The sequence below is a fragment of the Myotis nattereri genome, assembly GCF_964212035.1.
Source record: "Myotis nattereri genome assembly, chromosome: 7".
In the NCBI taxonomy this organism is placed as follows: Eukaryota; Metazoa; Chordata; class Mammalia; order Chiroptera; family Vespertilionidae; genus Myotis; species Myotis nattereri.
In genome coordinates this window covers 27082037-27109323 of record NC_138082.1, presented here as the reverse complement: position 1 = coordinate 27109323, position 27287 = coordinate 27082037, and the positions used below count along the sequence as shown (strand labels likewise).

General features: G+C 41.3%; 1 protein-coding gene and 1 pseudogene across 2 annotated transcripts in view; one reads left to right on the top strand and one right to left on the bottom strand.

Moving 5' to 3' along the window:
- NYAP2 (neuronal tyrosine-phosphorylated phosphoinositide-3-kinase adaptor 2) overlaps window positions 1-27287 on the bottom strand; it is a gene marked incomplete at its 3' end in the record, with an annotated part of 213149 nt that overhangs the window by 19777 nt on the left and 166085 nt on the right. The window contains exons 6-7 of the mRNA XM_081095287.1: window positions 26844-27050; window positions 12033-12136 (exon numbers count right to left, since the gene is read on the bottom strand). Coding sequence (XP_080951413.1) covers window positions 12033-12136; window positions 26844-27050 — 311 coding nt within the window. The remainder of the gene's footprint in view (window positions 1-12032; window positions 12137-26843; window positions 27051-27287) is intronic.
- Window positions 19601-20152, top strand: LOC308522612 (large ribosomal subunit protein uL22-like; annotated as a pseudogene). The gene has a single exon. The product of its transcript is annotated as a large ribosomal subunit protein uL22-like (transcript).

Here is a 27287-nt window from a genome sequence, read left to right as displayed (position 1 = left end):
TCAAATCTATTTAAAAATTGATGAAACAAAATGAGTGGGTTTTTTTTTAAGAAGATGCAAGAGGCACACTAAATACTGAATTGACTTGATTCTGCAGTGAGACTCTAGCCTCCCCTGACAATCCTCTTGGTACACAGACTATTTAGAGTGGAGAAACAGCCTTTCCCAGGTGATCAAATATCATGTTCCCCGTGACAAAATGTTACATGCCATCTGAGAAGGCCTCTTTCGCTTAATCTTTTTGCTCAAAATGTTTAATTCTAATATAACCACAAAGAACCATCAGACAAATCAAAACTAAGGGTTGATCTGAAAAAAACACACACATACACACATACACACATAAACCAACAACTGTTCTGGACTCTGGAAATATCAATGTCTTACAAAAATCAATGAGGATGAGAAATATTTATGATAAAAACTAAGAAGGAAATGTTACATATGATATTTGATTGGATCCTAGATTGGGAAGAGGCATAGTAGTGGGCACTTGTGGAAATTTAAAAATGGACTTTCTGTGAGACCATAGCATTGAATCATTATAATTTGAGTGTTATTGTTTAGAAGAATGTCCTGGCTCTTAGAAGACACATCTTTAAATATTTGGAGATGAAGTGCCATGGTTAAAATATATCGGCACATGTGCCTGTGTGTGTGTGTGTGTGTGTGTGTGAGTGCGTGTGTAAAAGTATATAGGTGTGCTAGCTTGCTGGTCTTTCTATGATTAAAATTTTTTCAAAATAAAATAAAACAAATAAAAGCTCTTGGACATTCCATCAATTAAAGATTCCTTTGGATTTATAATATTTTTAATGCTAATTGGCCAGGAAAGTAAGCTCTAGCATAATCTCCACCTTCATAAGAGGCTAAATAGAGATAGGATCAGGTAATCAGTGTTTAAATTATAGAGAAACAGCTCCTGAGCAAATTTCCGCTAATACATTAGATGGCTCATTTTCCCTATTTGTAAAATGGGAATAGCAATAATGATCACGTTTACAGTACCTAGTTCTCCATGAACTAGTTCTCCATTTGTTCTCCATCCCCTTATAACTTCCTTCCAATATTTCCCACCTCAACATTTGTTACCACTAGTGTAATGCTAAATTGCTTACATTTCTGTACAAATTGTATGGTTTTAGACTCCTCACTCCTTTGCAAATCATCTTACCTCTAAAAAGGCCTTCTGCCCTCGTATTAAAACACTAGAGGCCCCGTGCACGAAATTTGTGCACAGGGCTGGGGGTGTCCCTCAGCCCGGCCTGCACACTTTCCAATTTGGGACCCCTCGCGGGATGTCAGACTGCTGGTTTAGCCCTCTCACTATCCGGGATTGCTGGCTCCTAACAACTCGCATGCCTGCCTGCTTGATTGCCCCTAACCACTTCTGCCTGCCAGCCTGATCAACCCCAAACTGCCCTCCCCTGCCACAACCCGCCTCCTCCACCGGGACCCCACTTCCTCCACGTGAGGCAATGGAGAAGCCAGGACCGGCATCCTCCGCAGCGCAGAGACGCAGGTCCCCAAGGCCTCACTGCAGGGAGCAGCCGCCAGGCCCTGCCTTTGCTGTGTGTGTGGTCATCTTGTGACAGCCATCTTGTGACAATGTGAGGGCATGACGCCACCTAGGCTATTATTAATATAGATTGGTCAAATGTGACATCCTGGTCTATAAAATCATGCCATCAAGACTCACTAAGTTAATTTCTCTGTCTTCTGTACTCTCCTCTAATTACACTAATTGCTAGTGTGTGTACATGTGTGTCCTTTACTAGGCTGACATTCCTTGGAATTCAATGAGTTTTTTATTAAACATTGTGCCTCTATCGGAGCCCCTGGCCCTTATCAGGTGGACAATGAAAGTTTTGAGAACTCTCCTGCTGGGACCTCTATGAAAGCAACTTGCACGTTCTAAAGTGCTAATGCTAATTACTGCAAAGTGTCGACAGTCACACCGGCCAGTTATTAGTAAGGACAATTACACTACATGCTACTTGGTTGGTTGATGGTGCAAGAGACGGTGGAATAATGAGGGACATGAGACACAAAGGCTGGGTAAGTTTGTGTAAGGTGGAGGCTGGAGGCTTCGGAAAGAGAAGGATAAGGTAAAATGGCCAGAAATTAATTTTATCCACACTGTCTTTTTGGCCAGGACTCTTTGCCAGACTATGACATATAAACTTATCAAATCACTATTGGAAAGTTTGCACCTAGCCATGCCATCCAGTGAATCGTTTCCCTTGGGTCCAGCCGCAGCACCCAAAGCCTCCCGGAGTAACTGGGAGGCGGAGGAAAGATGATGGATGAGGAGGAAAGAAAAGACCTGATGTGTTTTACTCCAGACCAGATGATGAGGGGGCCTCACTCCTGCTGGGACCTCTACAATCCACCCCTCCTTTTAAAGGAGATAGAAAAAGACGAAATGCTGCCCTCTTCTGGCAGCTTTGGCAAATCTTCACACACAGTTCATTCTACAGGAGAGTAAAAACAGTCCCATTCGGTGACTCATTTTGAGAAGGCATCATAGCATGGACATAGACTTTCTTTTAATATAATATACTGGAGTAGCAAATAGCTCTTTGTCACTGAGAGTTTTCACACCTTTTTTTTAAAAAAATTAACTTTGCTCTGCATTTATATTTGGCTGCAGGAGTAGTTTTAGAAATTCTGTGTGCTGAATCAGCCAAGAGACAAGTTATCATGTGTTTAGGGCACTGTCTCAGCAAAACAATAGCCCGGACTGGGGAGGAGCCTGCAACCAAGGTATGTGCCCTTGACCAGAATCAAACCTGAGACCCTTCCTTCTACTGGCTGACACTCTATCCACTGAGCCAAACCGACTAGAGCATCTCTTCTCTAACTTTTCTCTCTCCTCCCCAGCAGCCAGTAAAACTAGCTAATGAACGACCTGATGTGGGCATAGGTGATGACTAAATACAGACTCACCTGCGATTTGTTCTTCCCCCCCCCTCCCAAAAGTATAGAGAGGTATATTCAAAAGTCAGACAGCAGGAAATAAAACTGCAGGAATAACACAATGAAAAGGATACAAAACAAATATCATCAAAAATCATTTGTTGTGGGTTTCAGTGCGCATGCTGCTTATTATGCCAAGAAGCATATCTTTTCTGCCATAAAGCAGTTTTCTTAGATTCAATTACGTATTTTTATAATCCTCTTACAGATTGCAAGGCTCACTTTAGACGCTAGGTGGCGGTAAGTGTCCACCTAATGCTGTGCTACTTTCCCCAAGCCAGGCTCGCCAGCCCCATCTACAGCTTGACATTGGTTTCAATCCTTACAGACTAAAGGGGAAAGTTTCTAGAATGTGGACTTCTGCTAATATCTGGCAGCCGAACACTACCATCGCTTATAGCTCTCAGATGGCACTATCAATCTGTAAAGCTTTAATGCTACTTCAACAGCTATCTGTGTACAACTCAAGCAAGATCTACTCCAATAAATTGGTAACTTGACCTCTAGACTGAGGCAAAGCTTCACTTTCGACTATACTGACATTTGTAATAAACCTAGCAGCTATTTTTGGAGTCTCTATTTTCTAAGTGTTTGATAAAAATTGATATGGAATTGGAAACCATAAGGAGTAAACTGTAAGTGAAGTTAAAATCCTCAGCTTTACTTTCCCAGACACACCCATATTATAAGTTTAGTAAACTAGACCACTGTTGGCATTTGCAGAGGAATATATGAGGGCCTGAAAGATATTTTTAAATATATATTCCTTTTACTCTGACTTTGCTTAAGAAATACAAAGGAGAGACAACAGGTACCCACGTACTAGCTCACATACACTTGGCAAGACTGAATGCTGTTAAAATTCAGGCCTCAATATTACATAACAATTTATAATGCATTACCCTCATTCTTTCTTCATTAAAAGGAAAAAATAAAAAACAAAAATGTTAAATTAATGTAATGGGATATAAAATTATCCTGAACATGCTTGTAGGTAAATACATGTGCATCTCAGGAAACAAGGCATTTAAAACAGTGGTCTGGGGATGCTCTAAGTAAACGCTGACACTGTTGACAAGCTTATCTTGCAACTCCACATCCTTCGTCCTGACCCTTGCAGATAACAGCTTCCTATGCAGCCTTAATATTTCATCGGGTCCATTCATACGTTAACTCAAATAGGAGAGTAAGTTGTATTAGAGAGCAGGAGGCACTTCTGAAATGATACCTTAGTTGATTTCTTCTCACTTTGCTTCAAAGCCACACCTGAGACCTACAAGGTGAGAAGAAATGCAGATAGACTTCCTGTTATGTGGTAAATAACTGAGTGTCTAATTCCCTATTTGGAAAACAAATAATGAAATAATCATACCAAGGAGGGGATATGAGAAACCGTTCTTTCTCGGATGATGGGAAAATGAGATACACTCTCTAGAGAATTTAGAATCAAGTAATTAAATGGACTGAAAAGCTTTTTATTATTACCGTGAGCTCGCTGTTCCATACAAGGTCAGTGATATTGGGCGGGTGGAACCACCGCTCTGTGTCCACCTCTTTTGGAATCCCATGGTATAGAATGACTCTCACACTTAGGATATTTCGGCCAGCAAGAATGTTGAATTTTGGGAAGTAGGGAAAGAAGTAGAAAGGACTATTATTTTTCTAACAGGTAATGTCATCCAGGACTTTATGCACATATGTCATTAACCCTCAACAACAATGATGCAAGACAGATAACACTGCCCTCATTTGAGAGTAGGAAAACAGACTTTGAGAAATTAAAGAATGTATTCAAGGTCACATAGCTAATAACTGGTGGAGCCAGGATTTGAACAGAAGTCTTACTTCCTCTAAATCTCCTGCGTTCATCCAGCTGAGTAGTTAAGCTTCTAGACTTGGGTATTTAATAGGTATTCCATGTCCCTTTGGTGTCCTCAGTTGTGAGGTGGGATGGTGATTGTACCCACGGGGAAGGACAGGGCAATAGAGCACACCTGCAATGAGGTAGGGAAACTCTCAGCAGGTCCTGGCACAGAGATGACAATAAATGGTGCATGGTTTTCAGCACGCGGACTTCATGTAGGACCCTAAAGAACTTAGTATCCCTTCTACGTGTTAAGGGATGCTAACTACATACTTAAGCTACCTCACACTTTGACTTGTAATCCTGCTGTGTTAAGCTGACAACTCTGATTCTGAGAGAGGGACACAGGCAGGTTTTGGAGACAGCAAAGTCAGATGGAGCACACCCTCAAGGTCCATCTGCCCCACCCCAACTCCTGTCTGTCAGTTGGTGTGAGACTTCTTAGAGAACATCCTCATGTGTATTACACCCTGCCTCCTACTCCTAGTGAATAAACGGCAAGATTATTGGATTGGGGCGGGCGGGGGCAGAGGGTTGCAATGAGGACAACAGGATGGTTTGCTTAATTTCATTCTACTCGGTATAGGCGTTATGGAAAGACTGGGACTATTGCACTTTAAAAAGTGAACGACTATTCTGCCACTTGAATTATACAAAAGTTAACAAGCACCCAATGCCAACTAACATGGCAGAATTTCTCAGCCCATACTAGAAAGCAAGCTGAGTTCCTGAATTCTTGGCATGAAAGTGCAAATCTAATAATGGCCACATTTCATTACACTACTGGGTTTGGCTGCTACTTAAAGGTAATAACGAAATCCTGCTTTCCCTTTAAATAGGGCACTAAGTAGAGAGAAACCCACAAAGCACTAAAGCCTCACAATTTTATAAAGGAATTGGATGGGACTGTTGAGAGCACACATAGGTAATGCTTTGGCTGGTTGACTGGCTGGTTGGTTGGTTGGTTGGACACCTGCATTATTTCAAAGCAACTCTGCCATCATATGTGGCAATAAATCAGCATAACCACTGGCATTCCCATTTGTAACATGAATTTATTCCATCTGACACAGGGCTAAATCTAATCTCTGTGATAAATATCATTCCTATAACAAATAACTACAATTTCTCTGTAACGTAATCTTTGTGAACATGGCACTTTATTTCACAATGGGCAGTGCAGGCAAACCCTTCTCCACCATGATGCTGACCCTCATTGTAAACTTTGTGGCATTTTCCACATCCCCCAGTTGGGGTTTTTCATACTGGGAATGCTTGCCAGGTTATTTCTACGTGGAATGAAGGAAAAGGGAGTCATTTGACAATCTATGTGTAGCCTGTGAGGTGGGAAGCTATGTTGATGATGTGAGTCAGCTTTTGCTGACTGGCTGTGTGCTCTGGTCTGCTCACCCCCTTCCCCATTTCCATTATATCTTACAACCCTGGGCATCTAATCAAGCCAGCTGGGAAAAGGTCCAAGCACAGTGCCCTCACTTCAGGTCTGAGAGGAGGACCTGGAACATCACAGGGTCTCAACAACAACAAAAATGTCTGCTCAGCACTTGCATGTGGGGTGGTAGGAAAGGGGCTTCTTGATCAGGTTAAGTTGGGTGGTACATGCCCCCTCAAACATAGATCCCACTCCTTCCTCTTCCTGGTACCGTTTTCTTCCTCCACCACCAAACCTGAACTTCTGGACGGAAGCATTTGAAAATGTACAGTATATACAACTGGTCGAATGAAGCCGTGTAATACATTGGTTCTAGCTGTACTGGGTTTAGGGCTGGGATAGAGCACTCGGAACCTTGCAAAACAAATCATATCATCGATGCTATTAGTAACCTAAGAATTCTAACAAGAACGTACATTTGAAGCTTCTCTATTCCTAATATTTGGCTTTGCTTTTCTACTTGATCCTATGCATTGAAGGTGAAATTAAATAAGAATACACCCTTTAAGGTTACATTATTCAGCCACGTGGACAGACATCGAGGAGATGACATTAGAATCCCTGTATTTATGTTAATATACTTAGTCTCTCCCTTTGTTTGGAGTCTTCCTCCTGCTCTCCAGACCCCCCTACAAATTTCATGTACAAACATCCTGGCTATCTGGGAAATGAAAGCCCAGAACTCACACGTCAGTGGTCTTAGTAGTCTTCTCAAAGCTTCCAGGCAGTGTGACTGATCAATCAAAGCATCTCACTGTCCTAAAGAGATTAAGAACTAAGGTGGCAACGTCAGCCTGTGTGAGAAAAACACTTTTTCAGGCGTAAAGAGAGAGACATCTACCGAGAGAGTTATCTAGTAAATCAGCAAAAGATCACGAATGTCATACACTGTCTGGGCATTAGACCTGCACCTGTATGCTGGGCCCCGTCCTCGTCACAGAATCCACCTAAGTTCTAACTCTTAGTCTTTCACATGGACTGATCCTTAATCCCTATTTTTTGGATGATTTATCTTCCTTTTTAAAAATATATCTAGGAAAAAATTTTCCCATCACATCCAGAAACACACTCTGGACACGTGTTCAGCTACAGACACTCATGTGTTCTCTCATTATCCGGGAGAGCTGGCCTGATGCTGGTGTGTGGACAGAGCTACAGGGCCTGCAGGAAGACAGAATTGAATTCTGCTCTGCAGGCAGCCCAGGCAGGTGGGGTTACACCCCAGAGGGGTCATCAAGCCCAGGGGGTGTTCGGAGCTTGGAGAGAGTTTAGAGAGCTGCCATCGAAAGAAATCAGCGTTTGAGAAATAATCCTAAAGGGCAGGTTGGAAGGAGCCGGGCTTGTTCACCTGGATAACAGCTTCTCAGAATCCCGAGGGGACCAGCCTGGGTGCGGCCTGTCCTGGGGGCATGCAGAGGCTGCTCTCATAACACCTAAGGCAACCAGAATAAGAGATAATGGCGAGTTTTAGATTTCTAAAGAGATTTGGGTCTGTCAGACTGGGAAATGTAAGTCCAAAGGAAATTACAGATGGCCTTTTCAACCCTCTCCCCCAAATTAAGGATAACCAGTGTAGAATGATGAGCAAGCCTCGGGGAGCAAATGAAGGGCTTTCAGTTCAACACTAGGTCACTTTTAGCTCTGTAGTTCCTTGATTGGACATGGGGAGCTGTTATTTAAAAAGGTAAAGTGTTTGTGCGTGAGTGTGAAAGTGAGCTAGTATGCATGTGTGTGTGTGAGAGAGTTGTGTATATGAGTGTCCATACGTGTATTGTGAGTGTGTGTATGTGGGTGTGTGTGCGCACATGTCAGATGATGTGGCTCTCATCTCCTTCCTTCCCAGAAAAGCAATGCAAACAATTCCTGGAAACATTTCTCCCGGAGAGCTAACACTTCTGTTTAGACATACACCCTGGCTGCTCCATTCTTGAAGGAAAGCTTGGCTTTCATAAGGCCAAATGCATTAGCTGCCAGTCCCTCATCTGCTGCAGGGAGACCATCGATGGTGCCACCCCCAATGGGATGGGAGTCACTGTAGAGGTAGGCTTTTCTCAGCCAGAGATAGTGGAATCACGGGACCATCACCTGCTATCTATAAAAGCACACACACCTCTTTCTTTACTACAGAAGAAAAAAAGGAGAAAGTGACATGCTCCAAGTTCAATACATGACTTCTATAGAGTGTTGTTTCTATAACCAAGAAAGGCAAATAGCTTTCTTTCATCAGGCCCAGAAATTCAGTCTAATTTCCAAAGACCTGCATTATAACAAATACCCAAAATAGGCAGCTGCATTGCAGTAAAATTCCAAGGAAATGTCACTTTCCCCTAATTGCCTGTGTCTCTGTTATTTATTCAGACGTGAAGGAATAGAGAGAAAAATCTGCTTCCATCTCTCTGAGTTTCAGAGAGTGCTGCAGATTGTGGAGCAATCTCTAATTGCTTTAGAACTTGTACTTCTTTCCTGAGCTGCTCATTTTCTCTTACAGATTATGAAGTTCTGGTCAGATGAGATTATAGATTTCTACAAATTTTGTGCCTGCTATAGTGAACAGAAGCCAGAACAGATTGCAAAGGCCAGCAAAGGTTACCTTCACCTTTGTTTATACACAAATGGCTATGGCCTGACACTATGAATTCCAGCACCCCGCCCCCTCTCCCCCGCCCCCACCCACCCATGGTCAGTCAGTAACAACTGCCTCTAGATTCTTTGGGGAGGGCAATGATTATTGGCCTGGGCGCCTGGGGTGAGTGTCAGTCGCCTTTGGCCACCTGTGCACCTCTGCTGGAGCACATCAGGCACTTCTGCTATTCCTCCTGCAAAGCTTCTTAGCAAGCTCCAGCCATGACATGGAGAGATAAGTGAGAAACTTGAACTGAAAAGAGATAAGAGGTGAACAATCTGAAAGGAAACACAGTCCCTTCTCTGTAATCAGTCATAATGTGGCCAAATGGCTCGGCTTCGCTAAAGCCCGATGCTTCATTAGTTAGCACCACTGGAATTATTTAGGGGTCAGCGATTGGTCTTGCTTTCAACAGGTCATGGAGTTTTTCAGTAATTAACTAGTAATAAGTCTATTAACCTGATAGTAAGCATCCTGCGTTTTAATATTTACTGGGAATCCTGGCATTGGAAAAACTGCTTAAAAAGTGGTGAGGGTGATTGCTTGCTTGTTTGATAACACTAGGTGTCCCATATTCTGGTTGGTGTAGGAATAGTCACTCTTAGAATCAGCATGTTTACATATCGTTCACCATTGCCTTGGGTTACTGAGGAAAGGGCGGTGCCACCCTGGTGGTAATTTAAAGAGATATCTCAGATAAAAGCATGAGTTGGGTGAGAAGAGATTCATCAGTAAGCAGCCATTGACCTTAGTTCAATGAGAAGTCATGGGAATGCAGAGCAAGGTTCTTCTGAGCCATGCTGACCCCTTTAGCTCCAGGATCTAGGGCCACATGAATAGTGCAACCCTCACAAGCCACAGAAGAGAGACTCAGAGTCCAGTCTGCTACTTCAGAGCCCTGACAGCCTGTCTACAGTATGACTGTGGGCCAGCATCTCTGCTGTTCAGAGAGGAAAATCACCGCTTACAAGCAACGTGAGGAGTTTTCCCATGTTGCTATAATTTAAAGAATGAAGAACATTCCACCAGGCAAGGGAAGAGTTGATAATGTAGAGGCACAAAGATTGTATCTTTTTTCTGTTCTGGAAGTTTAAGCCTTTGTAGCCTGCTTTCATTGAGAGTTAAAGGGGCTCAGGATAAAACAAAAATAAAGATAATTAGAAAAAGATAAAAGAACACAAAACCTCTCTATGACACCAAGGGTAATGAGAGGTACACATACTTGGACAATTACTTGTATAATGCAATCCTCTACCAACTAGTAAAAGTTCTATCCTTTCTGTAATTCAATTTTTTAAACACTAAAAATTGGTAAATATGATATTTTTAGAATATTTTTAGTCAAATAAGTTGGTAGTTTATCTTAGTGAAGTTAATTGTGCTATTTGTTTATTAATTCACTAGAGGCCTGGGGCACTAATTTGTGCATGGGTGGAATCCAGCCAGCCTGCCCCAATGGGGGCCCATCAGGTCAGGCTGGCTGAGGGGAGGGGCCATGGGTGGTTGGCTGGCCAGCCCTGCCCCTGATCGGGGTGTTGAGGACCTATCGGGGGCCAGATCAGGCTGGTTGGCTGTTGCAGTGCGTGTCATAGCCACCAGTTGTCCTGGTCATTCTGGTCATTCCACCGTCTGGTCACTGGGCTTTTATATATATATATATTGTCTTATTGTTTCTACTTATTTTATACCCAACAAATGTTTGAGCCAGAAACATTTAGTTATGAAGACATTTAACATTTTAAATTAAGATGCAAGGAATTGTAGGTGATACTTGAGATGCCCCTGAGAAAAGCTTCTTGTCTCTGTGTTGGTAAATGTCTCATGTATTCATAAACCAAATCCTGTGCACATTTAAGCCAGACCAAATTACTAAAAAGCTCCATTTCTCCCATTAGAAAAAAATGCAAATATTTTGCTTATGTTTTAAAAATAGCTTGACATTTTAAATAATTGATGAATATGCAATTTGATCCTCTTTAATGGACAGTTTCCATAGAGGTATTCTCCCTAGTTTTGTAATTTACTATTTCAGGAGAGTTTTATGAGTGCGAAGATAAAATCTGGGGAACAGAGAGATACCACGCAGGGTGACAATATCCTATTTAGGACCAATAACAACTAAAGGTCAAAAAATTAAGTCAAGTTATTTGAATTCCTATGACATGAGTTACAGATAGCAACATGTAGTAATTTTCCCCCATAATAAATTCCCCATATATGATGATGTACCCAAATGAATATCAGAGCAACATATTGTATTGTGAAGGATTAAATGATATTTCAGCTCATGTCTTTATTTTTTGTCTCTTTTCCTCAGGTGATAATAGAGATCTCATTTACCATGCATGAATACTTATATCCCTTTCTGAGAACATTTCTGATATTATTGGTATAAGAGAAAAATGTCATTTATTTAAAGATTGCCTTATTAATCTATAGGTCTTGGTAAATACCTAGAATATCTGGTCAGTCAATTTGTCTTTATGGCCTAAGAAAGAAGACTAGCTGCCATGTTCAGTCCAAATCAGTATATGGTATATGAATATTCATAAGGACATCAATAGTCACAGTGTCTTACAATCATGCTCCAAGCTAAATAAAAATAAAAGCAAAATGGCCACAAATATTACAGTATAATAGGATAAGTGCTAAAAGATATGTACAAATTCATTAACAACATCTGTGAAAGTGTCATAGACAAAACATTTAAAAGGAAATCTACATAAAACAAAGTAGATAAATTTATCAAATGTTGATAAATTTCCAGAGACAGCATAAAAGTACACAAAATATGGAAGAGAGAAAGAATTTTTAAAAAGAACCACTAAGCCAATACAGAGTGTACAGGTTTACTACATTTATGTTACAGAATGATGGAAACCAGAGACACAAACGATTTGGTAACAGCAAAGGGAGTTTCACCCATCGCAGGGAAGAGAGACTCTTGTTCGGATGAGAACACAGACCGCCACACTCCTCCCCCCGGACCCATACACACAGAGAAAAAGAAAAGCAATGCAAACGTCGTCTACAGCAACACAGGACAGACAGAGGTGGAAGCGTTTGGCATGTTGCATCACAGGAAGTCAATCACGAGTGGCTAACGATGATGGTACCTGGCTCTGTTGCAGGTCACTGGCTTGCCTGAGAGGAGTAACTGACGGAGGGGGCACACCTGATGTGGACGCAGACCGGCCTAGTTTGCAGCTGACTTTCGGTTCTGTGGACAAGGACAAAGAAAGACCAACTGTTAGTGGAGCAGCGTGGGCAGTGATGACAGTGCTTGCAGACGCCCGTTTTGTGTTGCTAAGGATTCTTTCAATACACGAAATCCTTCCTTCCGATGTTTGCTAATCACTGGCAGGTGACCATTGTCCTAACAGTTGACTCTAAAACAGAGGCGTGATTTGAAGTTGAGCTCCTGAGAGTGAAGAGAAAAATCATGAAGTGAAGCCCAAGGCCTCATTCCCTTGCACATTTTACCCAATTATGGTTAGTTTATATGGAGTGATTACTGGAGTAACAACACCTCATTAGGGGAAAAAGCGAGCGGCATGACGATTTTTGGTGCTTTATTTTCACTTTGGTCCATAGGGCTCCTAGCTCCTAAAACGCCCTTTCACCCGCTCCAAAATTTATCCTCCCTTTGTCCCCTCCTTTCTTCCTGCTCTTTCATTGTTTCTTTGTCTTTCTGATTTTGAAGTCTATATCATTGTGCTTGTGTTGACTACTTCCATCATGTCTTCAATGTAACATTTCTCTCACTTATCTCAATTTGTTTTACATTTTATAACCATGTTCTAAGACTTTTGCACTCTTTCATAACAATAGCATTTTTCAAAATTAAAAGTATTGCCCTAACTCTTCCTCTATTTAAGAAGCACAAATGAATGAGCTGCCTAGACAATTGAGAGGAGACTTTGAAGATTAGAATTTGGAGATGGAAAGAGTTCTCTTTACCCAAGAAACAGAATTTATAGTAAACAGAGACTGTTGAGTTTCAGATCTACCAGAGGATAGTTGATAAAGGAGAAGAAAAGAGGGCATAAAAAATTGACATCTCTGCTTTCATTACAAACTTTTATATTAACTGTCAGTTTGGAGTGCCTGGTATAGTCCAGCTTCTGTTTGAACTACACTTAAATTGTCTTTAATCCCGAAGACACTCTTTGGAATTACAGAGTTAGCTATAAATGCTCCCAATTTATAAATTAGAAACCTGAGTGTTTTCTCTGTTGGTCAGTGGACTTATAACTCTCACTAAGGTGGGGAGGAGATCTAATGTGGAGAGACCCCACATTAGAGGCTATCGTCTTACAGTCTGGGAAAGGGCTAAGGCTGAATTCCTCATTAGGTAGTCAACCACTCATTCTTCAAACCACAAGCATTTCTTGAGCCCCTCTGGGAAACAGGACCCCTTGTCTACAGAAGAAATGAGTGCAGAAACAGCTGTGATAGGGAGGCAGCGGAAGGAACTTCAAGCTCTAGCTTTTAATGAGAATCATCATTTTCTGGGGGGGAAAAAAGAATAAAGGGAGCCTATTGCTTTAAGGAAGACAATTGACAATATTTGTTGACAATGATAGATTTGAGCTTTTAAGGAAAATTAAAATTTTGAAAAAGTTGCACCCACCATTGTGTGCTTGACAACAACCTAACACTTAAAAGATGTTTCTTATGAGATCAGTGGTATATTAATAAGTGTGCTGTATTGATTTTTATAACAGAATGTGTCAACATATGGAAGAGTTGCATGAGTTAGTGAACCAATATTTTCTAAAAGCATGATGTTATAAATCATGTATGAGTAAATGTCCATTTAAAGTTCAAGATAGACCGACAGATTCTAATGTAACAGAACATGATGAGTTTATTGATGTGTAACTAACTTCTATGAAGCTGATATTTGTTGACTTTTAGAAGAGTATTAAAGAACACCTACAATTATATGATATGCCTATTAAAATATTTCTTCCTTTTCAACTACCTATATGTATGAGGCCAGATTTCCTTCATATATTTAAATAAAAGCAACATATCACAACAGATTGAATCCAAAGCAGATATGAGAATCTATGTTCCATTGAATTAGACATTAGATGTGCAAAAATGTAAAACAATGTCAATCTGCTCACCATTTCTTATAGTTTTGAAAAATATAGTTTTATGAAAGGTGTTATTTATGTTAACATATAATGGTTTTATTTTTAATGAAAAATTTTTTCATTCTCAAGTTTAATATGATAAATATTAAGGAAAGCTTTTTTGCTTTCTCAATACTTTTTAAGAACATAAGGGATCCTAAGACTGAAGAGTTTGTGGACTGTTTATGTGTATTGTCTCTGAGTCCCCAATAGTTCTCTTTTTAGAGGTGTAACAATTGATACAGTTAATTTTCCAATGGAGTGTTTTGTTTTATTTTAATTTGAAACAGGGAAATATTATGTTAAAAACTCCAAGGAATTTAGGAACCGCCAGTTGGGAAATTTTCTCCTAGAAAAACCTCTATGGCAATGTCCAAAAAAAGCTATTACCTGCCTAAGACCTGAGGGAAGCCAAGAAAATTCTCAAGGAACTTTTTCAACATTTATAATAAAAAGCAAGCTTTAAGGTTCATTCGTTGATCCTTTTTTAAAATATATTTTTATTGATTTCAGAGAAGAAGGGAGAGGGAAAGAGAGAAACATCAATGATGAGAGAATCATTGATCAGCTGCCTTCTGCTTACCCCCTACTGGAGATCGAGCCCACAACCTGGGCATATGCCCTGACCAGGAATCAAACTGGTGACCTCTTGGTTCCTGAGTTGATGCTCAACCACTGAGCCACACCTAACTGGGCTATTGATTCTTTGATGTTCATAAATGAAATGTGTTGTAGTAATGAAATGACCTCAAAAATCCTCATAATCCTATATAATAAAAGCCTAATATGCAAATTGACCAGTTGCTATGATGTGCACTGACCACCAGGGACAGACGCTCAATGCAGGAGCTGCCCCCTGGTGGTCAGTGCGTTCCCACAGGGGGAGCTCCATTCAGCCAGAAGCCGGGCTCATGACTGGTGAGCACAGCCGTGGTGGCAAGAGCCTCTCCCGCCTCCACGGCAGCATTAAGGATGTCTGACTGCTGGTTTAGGCCCACTCCCTGCAGGCCTAAGCCATCAGTCGGACATTATCTGAGGGCTCCCAGAGTGCGAGAGGGTGTAGGCTGGGCTGAGGGACCGCCTGCCCCCCCCAATGAGTGCATGAATTTCGTGCACTGGGCCTCTAGCTAATCATAAGATTACTGCTTTACTCTTCCTTTCTGGTCTGCTTTTTATGTTTTAATTTTGTAACAATGTCAATAAGATCTTGCATAGCTCAAGTTTGCTGTTTGCTAAAATTTTCTAAAATTGTCAGCAAAGTTTTGGTTGTAAATGTTTTAAAAATAAAACAAAAATTTATTTAAAAATAAAATTCAGGAGGAGTAATGGCCATCTTTCATTTTTGCCTGTCCAGAATCCATTTACCCTTTTTCTGGAATAGCAGTCGAATTTCCTTTGGAGAACAATACCACTAGTATTCTTAGCTCTTATGGTTCCACATTAGGAGCTGCCCCCAACACTAACTCCAGAAGTGGCCCTGTGACTGAGATTTGTGCAATCATTCCATCTCCTTGGCCTCACTGATTGGTTCAGGAATGGACATGTGACCCAAGTCAGTCAATGAGAACTGCCTGCATACTTTTTCTGGAGCTTTTCATGAGAGCTACTAAATTCATATCTCATCAGCTGAATGACAATGGACAAATTGCTGGATCTCTTTAAGGTTCAGTTTGCTCACAGATAAAATGGGAGAAGTAATGGTTACCTACTTCATGAAATTATTGTAAAAATTAAATAAGATAATAAGTGTAAAGATGTTACCTCATGTAATAAGTGACCACCATGTAATAAGGTCTCAAGAAATGTTTGCTGTTTTTATTATTTAAAGGCCCCTTTGATCTTTCCACTCTTCTGCTTATAATATAATGGAGTCTACACTGCTTTCTCTCAGCTGACACAGGCAACCTCATCGACAGTCTCGCCCCTGCCACACAGCATTTCACCCTCCCTCCTCTACTAAGCTGTGTGTTCTGTGAGGACAGGCATCCTGTCTATCCCGTTCCTTCCCATGAGTGACATGAAAACTGATACCTGAGGACTTGAAGTATTTATTGAATGAATTATTTTAAACCGTAGTTTAAAGACAAAAGCCATTGTAAAAGAAGATAAATTATTTGTACATTTCTTAGTAATATAAAGAAATTTCCCTCATTTCTTCACCTTTCCTATGTTTCCAATAAAAAGACAAAAATACATTCACCAGCCTTCAATTGAATTTAACAACAAAATCAGGGAGGGGAAATTGCAGTGCCTGTTATGGACAGTAGATGGCAGTGCAAATATTAATTGATAGGTAGTCTGGTCAGTCCACAGAGCTTCCCAGAACTAGTCTCTGTAACAGGCCAGCATAAGTCAGAAAAACCCTCCTTTTTTGGTAATGTCTTCAATGGATTTTCACAGAAAAAGAAAGGGCATTCTTTGTGACTATAAGGCCTTTCCAAAGAAAGCCAACTTCTGCCAACTGGGAGCAATGTCAGGGCGAACTCCTCTGAGAGAGGGCAGAGGGTGGGGCCATGTTCCCTGCAGTGGAGGACTGGGGGAGCTGGCAGACAGTCAAAACTCATGCCAACGTGTTGTCATGTTTTCAAACAGGACTGGATTGAGAGCCTAGTAAGGTGAAGGCACCTTCTGCATTACCTAAATTTGTATGCTTGGTTAATTATTTTTCCTTAGTAGAATCAGAGAATAGTTGAAAATTCAGAATTTCTCTAATACGAATGAAATTAGTGTCAAGTTGTATTTTTTCCAGTAGTTTTCAGGGTATCTGTGTAATATACAATGTCATGATTTAGGCATATGTTTAGTAGAAATCAAATTTAAAGGAATATATATATATATATATATATATATATATATATATATATACACATATATTGTATACATACTGTAGTATATAATAATTTAACTGACTTTGCAAATCCGATCATATAAGACCTTAATCTAAAACCTATAAGTAGTTTAGGTTTGTGCACGCAAACACACACACACACACACACACACACACACCCATCAGTTACTATCACCCAATTCCTTGACTCCAGACATCTCCCATTATGTTGACCATTTTGCTAATAACATAAAGTGGGATAAGAATATACATGGTTTAGAGAAAAGCCTACAACTACTGGACCACCTAGTTCAACCCTATCTCAGTGAATTAGGGGCAACAATGGCTCTGGAGGTGAGATTAAGTGCTTCCATGGGCAGGTAGGCATTAAGCTCCTGAGGGCAGAGGTTATCTGTCATCCCCTCATCTGTTCAATTAGGTATCTTCACAGGTTTGCTGAATGAGTAATCAACTGAACCAAAGAACAGCAAGCATCTACAATATTGCTATGTTTTAAGAAAAAAACACCACATGTGTAACATGCTTGCTCAGGTGCTTGAAATGGACTTTTAGATCTATCAGATAATCAGTCAAAAACATCTCTTAGGTACAGAAACAGAGAAATTTCATGACTAGACAGTAGAGAAACACTTCTTCGGATTTATAAGGAAGGTTATGTGGGACAGCATGTATCTTCATAATTCTGTTTCCCTGGGTTTAAGATGGTAATATATTAACTGACCATTATAAATTTGGTTCCTGAATTTAAAATCCCAGGAGTTCAAAGTAGAGTTAAAATATGGGTAGAGAACTGTGCTATGGATCAGAAACCCCAAGTCCATTTCTTGATTTGGCTACTACTTTTACCAATGAGTTTGGATAATTTACTGGATTCTTTGGAGCTGAGTTTTGGTGACCTAAATAATCAGTTCATAACACCAGCCCACAGATATACAGGTTTTTGTGAAGATAAAATGAGATAGCACTTATAAAAGTATTTTAAAAGTGAACAGATGGCATCTAAATATAAGACATTATTTTAAACTAGTAACCCAGCGCGCAAAATCACATGAGACCCAGACCTGTGGAAAATTGCGCGAGACCCAGGACCCCCAAGTCCCAGCACGCCGCAGGACCCAGAGTCAAGTCCCCGTCCACCCGCACACACTTCACTGCACATGCAGCCCCATCCACCCTCACGTGCCTCACCACACACACAGTCTCCTGGTGACTGGTCTTTGGTCGTTATTGTGTTATAACCACTGGGTTTTTATTATATAGACTAGAGGCCCGGTGCACAAAATTTGTGCACTTGGGGGGAGGGGGGGGCCCTCAGCCCAGCCTGTGCCCTCTCGCAGTCTGGGACCCCTCGGGAGATAATGACCTGCTGGCTTAGGCCTGCTCCCGGGTGGCAGAGGGCAGGCCCAATCCCTAGGTGCAGCCTCTGGTCGGGCTCAGAGCAGGGTCAATTGGGGAGTTGGGGTGCCGCCCCATCATGCACAGAGCAGGGCAGATTGGGAGGTTGTGATGCCACCCTCAGTCACGCTCAGGGTAGGGCCAATTGGGGGGTTGGGGCACTGTCCCCTGTCACACTCAAGGCAGGGTCGATGGGGAGGTTGCGGCACCACCTCCTGTCACGCACAGAGCAGGGCCCATCAGGGGGTTGGGGCACCGCCCTCTATCACCCACAGAGCAGGGCCGATCAGGGGGTTGGGGCGCCGCCACTCTCACACTCAGGGCAGGGCCGATGGGGAGGTTATGGCTCTACCCCATCACACACAGAGCAGGGCCCATGGGGAGGGGGGCTGGGGAGCTCCCCCCTATCAGGCACAGAGCAGGGCTGCTCAGGGGGTTGGGGCCCCGCCCCCTGTCACACACAGAGCTGCAGGGCGATCAGGGGGTTTGGGCGCTGCCCCCTGTCACTCTCATCCCGGTGCCGGGAGGTATATTACCCTTTTACTATATAGGGTAGAGGCCTGGTGCATGGGTGAGGCCGGCTGGTTTGCCCTGAAGGGTGTCCTGGATCAGGGTGGGGGTCCCCACTGGGGAGCCTGGCCAGTCTGGGTGAGGGGCTGAGGGCTGTTTTCAGGCTGGGAGTGACTGAAGTTCCCAACCGCTCCTTTTTTTCTTTTTCTTTTTTTATTCTGGGCCAGCTTTACCTTGAGGCTTGGCTCCAGCTCTTAGGCCTCCGCGGCTGAAAGTAGGTTTCTGGCCTTTGCTTACAATGTTGCGAATCTGCTGGCTCAAGTCCGGCGGTATTTGTTACAATGTTTCTTAAACTGCCCACTCAGAGGCCTGCAGCCGCAGGCGGGGAACGTTGGTTTCCTCCAACGATCCTCCGTCACTGAGGCAAGCAAGTCTCATGTTAGTTTCAAGCTGCCTGGCTGCCGGCCACCATCTTGGCTGACAGCTAATTTTCATATCTCGCTGATTAGCCGATGAAAAGGGTAGCGGTCGTATGCCAATTACCATGTTTCTCTTTTATTAGTGTAGATGGGTCATAGATGATTTACAAAGGTGAAACATTTAAATTCCATCATTCAGATTAAATGTCATTTGCCATCATCTTAGAGCAAATTTTGTAATTATATCAGGTTCTGTTTTCTTTAACTGTGTACATTTAACTGTTAACTTCAACACAGTGGACCTTAGTGCCATCAGAAAACAATGTGATTCTCCTCTTCCCCAAAGCGGCCATCGGTGACCTCTGAAAATGGTTCACTATTCACTAGACCCAGAAAACCCCACAAAATCATGCAAATCAAGAAGCTCAAATCTCCGCATTCACTTTAAGAACACTTGTAAAACAGCCCAGGCCATTAAGGGTATGCATATTCGAAAAGCCACCACGTATCTGAAGGACATCACTTTAAAGAAGCAGTGTGTGCCATTCTGTCGTTCCAATGGTGGAGTTGGTAGGTGTGCCCAGGCAAAACAGTGGGGCTGGACACAGGGTCAGTGGCCCAAAGAGAGTGCCGAATGTTTGCTGCACATGCTTAAAAATGCTGAGAGCAATGCTGAACTTAAGGGTTTAGATGTAGACTCTGGTCATTGAGCACATTCAGGTGCTCAAAGCTCCCAAGATGTAGTGTCGAGCCTACAGAGCTAATGGGTGGATTAACCCATACATGAGCTCTCCCTGCCACATTGAGATGATCCTTACTGAAAAGGAGCAGATTGTTCCTTAACCAGAGAGGAGGTTGCACAGACGAAAAAGATACCTCAAAAGAAACTGAAGAAACAAAAACTTATGGCCCGGGAGTAAATTCAGCATAAAATAAATCTAAATAAAAGTAAAAAACAAACAAACAGAAACCCAAAAAACAATGCAATTCTTATCTCCCCACAAACCAGTTCCAAAGTCTCTGTAAAATCTGGTCTCTAGCCTTTGAGCACCCATATTCCCAAGCTACAGGCTAGAGATGAGAGTTCAGTTAAGGACAGCAAAACGTTTTGATCACTTCCTTTGCAAGTTCTGCTTCTGTGGTTTTGCCTTTTGCTTAGGAATGGGGGAGTAATTACCTTCTATTATTTTGAAACTGACTTTTATAAACAAACGCTTTTGTTATTTATATTGGTTAACTCACTCCAAGACCTCCTTTTCTGGTTTGTTTCTGAAAGCCCGACCACCAGTATTAGGAGAAATATCAATAAAACAATTTCTCTGGGAAGACAAATTCTAGCAGACAGAGGGCAGTTTTCCACAGAGAAATGAAAGTGGGGCTACTGGGGACCTGACCCACATTGCTCGCCAAAGATTCTCCAAGTGAGAATTCTGCCACATGTTTACTCCTACAATGCAGAAAGGGAGCGTTAAGCTCTGGAGTGTGAAAATAGTGGGCAGAGCCTAGCAACAGGGTGTGGCCAATGTTCCCAGAGGAAATAACAAGCTCCCAGTTAGGCCTGGGAAGGAGAGCAGATGTGAGAACTGCCTGCTGATTCCTGAGCCCACTGTGCTGAATGACAGCCTTGTGGGCCATAAATGACACTCAAGTCCACAGCTGCCTGGGGCCAGAGAAGCAAATTATTCAATTCAATGCTTTTTTAAAAATTAAGCTATATTTAAAAATTGTGAGACTTCACAGAATGGAACTTCAATCTGGGAGTGTTGAGCGTTTCTCATGGTAAGCATCAGCTGGCACTAAGTAGCTTCTGTCCCCTAGAGGGCGCTGTGCCTTCCAGGTCACCTGCACTTCTATCACTCTGTCCTGATGTTGTCAGTTTCCAATAAAATGTCCTTGCAATGCAGAAATATGTCTCCACACCCATGCTTCTAACAGATGTGGACATATATCACTTAGGCCAAAATGACTTCAAGTTTTAAGAAAAGTTGTGAAAATCACTTTCTTTGTGAGAGCAAAGGGCATTCCTAGGTATGTAATGTACCAGCTCAACCTGTCTGCTGTGAAGGAGGCGCCTCCCCTGAGGCACTTGCTCATATCACCTGCCTGTCCTCCAGGCGCCTCAGTTCTCAGCCCGTTGGGACCTTCTTCTCAGAACAGCAGAAACACACAAGGTTGCACACACAGAGGCGGAGGTCTTTTTTAGGTTGTTCCACATAGGATTAAGCCGAGGCCTTCTGAGTTAACTTCCAGAAATGATTCTTCAGTCCAGCTGGACAGGCAGGACCAAGTCAGGAGAGATCTATCTCAGCTTTTGTTCGCCTCCCTCATCCCATATGGAAAGTTCCCTCTATATATTTCTACTCAGTTAATAATCATGACTTTTTCAAAGTCCTGATATAATCTTGGTTTAAGATTCAAGTCCTCCATTTCTTTCAAGTCCAAACTAATTTTGTTATTTGAATGATGATACAGTACATCCACAGTCAACAGTAGAGATAATACAGTATATAATAATGATGAAAATAACATTTAATTATAATCTAATTTTCATTCTATAGTTTTGTTTCATAAAGAAGCATAGTAAGGTCTTTGAGTGACAGAGACCAGGTTTCATATAGATTATGATGTGTGTGTGTGTGTGTGTGTGTGTCCCTCAAAACCATTACAGAGCTAGATATAAGCTGCCTGGAAACTATTTGTTGAGTGACCCAACGGTTGAATTCTGAATTTTTGTCAATACCATACTTACTTGTATAATTTTCACTTTCCCCCATTATTTTCATGAGCATTTGGGCCCCCAGTCCACCATTGCCTTCAAGAATCACTCTTCAGGGAATCCCTCACTTACTAACTAACTACAGTGACTTTAATAATGTGCCACAGCAACCAGTGGCAATGTTAATTAGAATTGAGATCTGACACACTCATTTGTTTTACTTCAGCAATTCCTCCATTCCTCAAAAGAGCTGTTATGAACATCATTATCAAGTGGCTAAACCACTTTTGGTAAAGCAATAGTCTGTGACTGAGAGCAGTTTGTGTGTGTGTGTGTGTGTATGTGTGCGTGTGTGAGAGAGAGGGGGTGGGGTGGGGGGGATGAAATGCAAGTGTCAGAAGCAAAGTTGACAGACAGGTGGGGATTTATAGGTAGAATAGGTGGAATCTCCTTGCCCTCCAGCATAAGGTATGGAGTGGAGTTCCTCTGTTGTTTTGGGAGGAGGGCTGTCTGTTACAGCGCCAGCGTATTTCACTAGGAGACTAGTAGTTCAGTGGCCCAGTGGCAAGGAGACAATAATGACCAGGAAGTGTGAAGAGAAGAAGGAGGAAGAGTAAATGACTCTTTCCCTTCTGTTCCAAAAGAGCCCCCGGAAGCACAGAATTCCATATTCATGTAGTTGTTTGTTCTAGACAAAGACCCTCTGATGAGCACTCTTCAAGTACATTTTAAGTAATATCCAAGGTATGTGAACTTCAGATATTTTATTTTATACATTTTTGCTAGTGGAACTATGGCATTTTTTAGAATAGTATTGGCACATATTCGTTGTTTTTTTTTCTTTTCAGAGAAACAAAAGCTGCAAAACATAAACATTTTTCATTTTCTCCTTTTCCCCCTCAAAACTGGTATAAGGGTAGACTCGATAGATATAAATGTGATGATATATTTGGGAGCCACTGACTTGTTCTAAAAGTTCAAGTAAGTAATAAAGTAAGTGTGATGCACACTTACTTTTGAGTGGTCATGTCAATGGTTTCACTTTCATGTAAGAAACCCTGACTTGCACTGACATTATGTAAATGACTATACTTTTGCCCCTACTTTTCATATTTCTTTGAATGTGGATTAAAAAACGTCTTTATCAAAAATACAACAAAAATATGCGTTTCCTTCCCCTTTGTTTACCACCTTCATAATCTCAGGTGGAGAATGTGAGGGACTCCAGAAATTTATGTCATTTCTTCTGATCATGAGATGATTTACTGCTCTACAAACAGAGCTGAAAAGACTCAGGAGAGATTTAAAGGCCATAAAGCCAAAAAAATGCTTCTGGAGTTTCCAGTGGGAGAAAGTCAAAGTTCATTATAAATTCTGTTTACTGTCTGAATTTCTTGAAAGATTCATGTCACAGTGTCACAGACCTATTACCCATTTTTATGCAACTTACTAAGTGTTCAGTAAAAGTGAATTGGGGACCGTATTCATTGTTTCATTTCCATTTATTACACACGTTCTTCATCCTTTGCTCACACATTAAAGTTATGGATTCCCCAGGTCTAATCTCAGTTCCCTTCACCTCTGTTTCCTGTTCTCCTAGTTTAGAATCAGCTAGTCTTATGGTGTTAACCATTCCAAATGTCTCTAGTCTCAATCTCTAATTCCACTTAATCTCTTCAGCTCCAGATGTGTAATTCCAACTGTCTGCTCTCTTCTCAATCAGATGTCCCGGAGCACTTCCAACTTAACATAGTCAAAATAGAAGTGCTGGCTTTCCCATCTAAACCCTGCTCAGCATCTCATATTAACCACCTCTGTCTCAGCACGTGGCCTCCCAGTCACCCATGCTTGGAGCTGTGAAGTCATCATTGGATCTATCATCATGGAAACGGAATCACATTATACCGATCTTAAAAATATTTAAATGGCCAAAACCGGTTTGGCTCTGTGGATAGAGCGTCGGCCTGCGGACTGAAGGGTCCCAGGTTCGATTCCGGTCAAGGGCATGTACCTGGGTTGCGGGCACATCCCCAGTAGGAGATGTGCAGGAGGCAGCTGATCGATGTTTCTCTCTCATCGATGTTTCTAACTCTCTATCTCTCTCCCTTCCTCTCTGTAAAAAATCAATAAAATATATTTAAAAAAATATTTAAATGAATACAAAATTCCACCACATAATGTTCAAAACCTAAACATGATGTGGCAGGTACTGTCCATTGCTTATGCAATGTAATCTCCCCTTACCCTTGCAAATAGTCTGTGGATTTCGTTTCTAGGTATCAGGCAGAGGACCCTTGCTTTAAGGGAAAAAAGGGCCTTTTCTAAGCCCATGGAAATACCATTTCCTTTCACAAAGTGATTGGTCCAGAGAACATATTTCCCAGTTCTGACCAACGAAATGAAAGGGGCATGATGCCCAGAACTGTCATAGCCAGTTTGTGGTTATGAAAAAAAAAATCATCAAGGGCATCAGAACAGGAGAGTTAGAAAGCTAGAAAGTTCCTAGGTCCTCAATGACTCCCTGAATAGAGGCAAACACTTGAAGCTCCCTGCCTCCAGATTGGGTGCTACAGAAGTTAACAAAGATCATTATTACTTAAGCCACTGCTAATTGGTACTTTGTGGTTAAAAGCATTTCCAATATACAAGGCCCTTCAGGATTCTTACTCTCTGGTCCCAACCTACTTTACAGTTTCTTTAGTCAATCTTCCTCGACCTTTCACACCAAACACACATTCCATCCGTTGCATTTAAGGTTTTCATACAGAAGGCAGACTTCTTTCTTCTGTCATCTTATAAGCAGCTCTTGATATTTCAAGCTCTAGCTCAAATGTAGCATCCTTAAGCAATTATTAGTTAATCTGCCAAAAGCCCCCAATTGTTCTTGCCAAAATCATACCTGCCATGAAAAATTAACTTCTTATCTGTTTTGCATGTTATTTGTATATAATACATTATATTGCAACGATCCATTTGTCTGTCTTTCACTTGAATTTGAGCACCTAAATGTGAGATGTCCTACTTATCATTGCCAGCTCAGATCTTACAACAATGGTGGTTACATAATATACACTCAGGTAATGCTTTGGTTTTTATAAAATATATCGTTGGTCACAATAACAGATATTGTGCATGTTTTTGGTTAGAACTTGTACAAATTTATATAATTTAGAAATGCTAATAAGAAACCTAAAACTAATCATAATTCCCAATTAAAGTATGATATTAACCTTCTTTAGGAGTGGCCTTTTCCCCTATAAAATACTATTTGTTCTCTACTTTTCTTTTTCTTTTTAACAAAATGCACAAATATATTTTTCTCATACACCTATATATTTATTTATACTTTATTATAAAAATATTTCTTTTCAAATTTCTGCTAAATTCCCATAATATTCCTTCCCCCAGGTTTGAACTCATGTTGCTCAAGTTAGTTATAGAGCTGCATCACTAAAGCTTTAAGTTACATTTTAAGTATGGGGAAGCTATTGTTCTGCTTTTCCTGCGTACTCTTCTAGAAATATCCCTTCCCCCGAAACTATTCATCCTGTTTCAATTTTAACTTGTGCATGACCCTCAGAGAGACCACATGCTAAATTAATGTAAATTGCTTTCCAATGTGAGTATCAGAGTTGAAAAGAACATTAAAGATTGGTCATTTCTTCAGGACCCTAACACTGTTAAGGAATGGAAACCTGAAAACTACAGGCGGCTGCCTGATTATTTGTTGTTTATTTCAATTGACAGTTTTTCGTAAGTCTATCACATAGATGAATCAGTTCAAAGCACGTATATGCTGCTTTTTAAAAATTGAAGTTTCATAACATTTATCTATTAACAATGCAAATTGCATTGCAAATTTTAATTTCACCTTTGAAATTTAAAGGTATATTAGGTTATAGTTTTCTATTTTTTTTTTTAATATATTTTATTGATTTTTTACAGAGAGGAAGGGAGAGAGACAGAGAGCTAGAAACATCGATGAGAGAGAAACATCGATCAGCTGCCTCCTGCACATCTCCCACCGGGGATATGCCCGCAACCCAGGTACATGCCCTTGACCGGAATCGAACCCGGGACCTCTCAGTCCACAGGCCGACGCTCCATCCACCGAGCCAAACCGGTTTCGGCTAGTTTTCTATTTTTGACTTAGACTTGGAAACATAGTCCCAGGTAAAATTCTTCAGCTCACCATTTCAAATGCCTCCTAATGTCTACTCCCTCTATTGCCTTCAGATCATCTTTATTACATTTTTAAAAATATATATTTTTTATTAATTTCAGAGAGGAAGGGAGAGGGAGAGAGAGAGATAGAAATATGAATGATGAGAGAGAATCATTGATCAGCTGCCTCCTGCACGCCCCCTATTGGGGATGGAGCCCACAACCTGGGTATGTGCACTTGACAGGAATCAAACCTGGGACCCTTCAGTCCGCAGGCCGAAGCTATATCCACTGAGCCAAACCAACTAGCATGTCTCTGTTACATTTTCATCCTCAATTTTACTTTCTGCTAATTTCCGAGTTTCTTAAAATCTATTTTGAAACAAAAGAGGCATAAACTTTAAATCCCTTGAACTTTATAAATAAATAAATAAAAAACTGCTTTAGGTGATGACTCTAGATAAAATTTAGTATGAGATGTTTTGAGTTTTCAAGGCTGCCACATCACACGGCTCCAAGAAACACCATTCACTACTCTGTTGTCCATGTGAATGATGGTCCCTGGAGTGGTCCAGTATATTATTACCTCCTGTTACGTGAAGGGCTATTCATGCTGTCTCTACGAGTAGAAAGACATATCTGTGGCTATGGTTCTCCAAGTGATAATTGCATAAGAGCAGTTTCCAGAGACATGAGGCGTTACCATCTATCTGGGAGATTATCTTTCTTACCTGAGCTGTGGTTTCCTGCTAACAAGGTGGGGCTCACAGAGCATCTTCCCAGTCTACTGGTGACCACAGGTGGTCCTGGTGTTCCATCCCATTCCTGAGCTTTGACAGGCTCTCTGGAAGATGCCCCATGGTGTCCTTTCTCTTTGCTGTCCAGCTTTGGCAGTGGCTCTGTGCTGTGGCTTCGCACTTTCAGCTCCTCTGTTGATTCTGTGTGTTAACCAAAATTGCACACGGTTAAACAAGAGTCAAATCCTTCCTAGGTTCCTTTAAAAAGTTGAAGAACAATTTCTAAATGCTTTCAATATATTTTTAGAAACCTATATGTGTATTAGAGATTACAACATTTCAATATAACAGGGAGGAGCTCAGGTTAGTATCGCTGGCAAAGAGCTTTCTCTTGGAAAGAGAAGCTCAGTGAATCTTGAGACTCCTTTAGTAACTCTT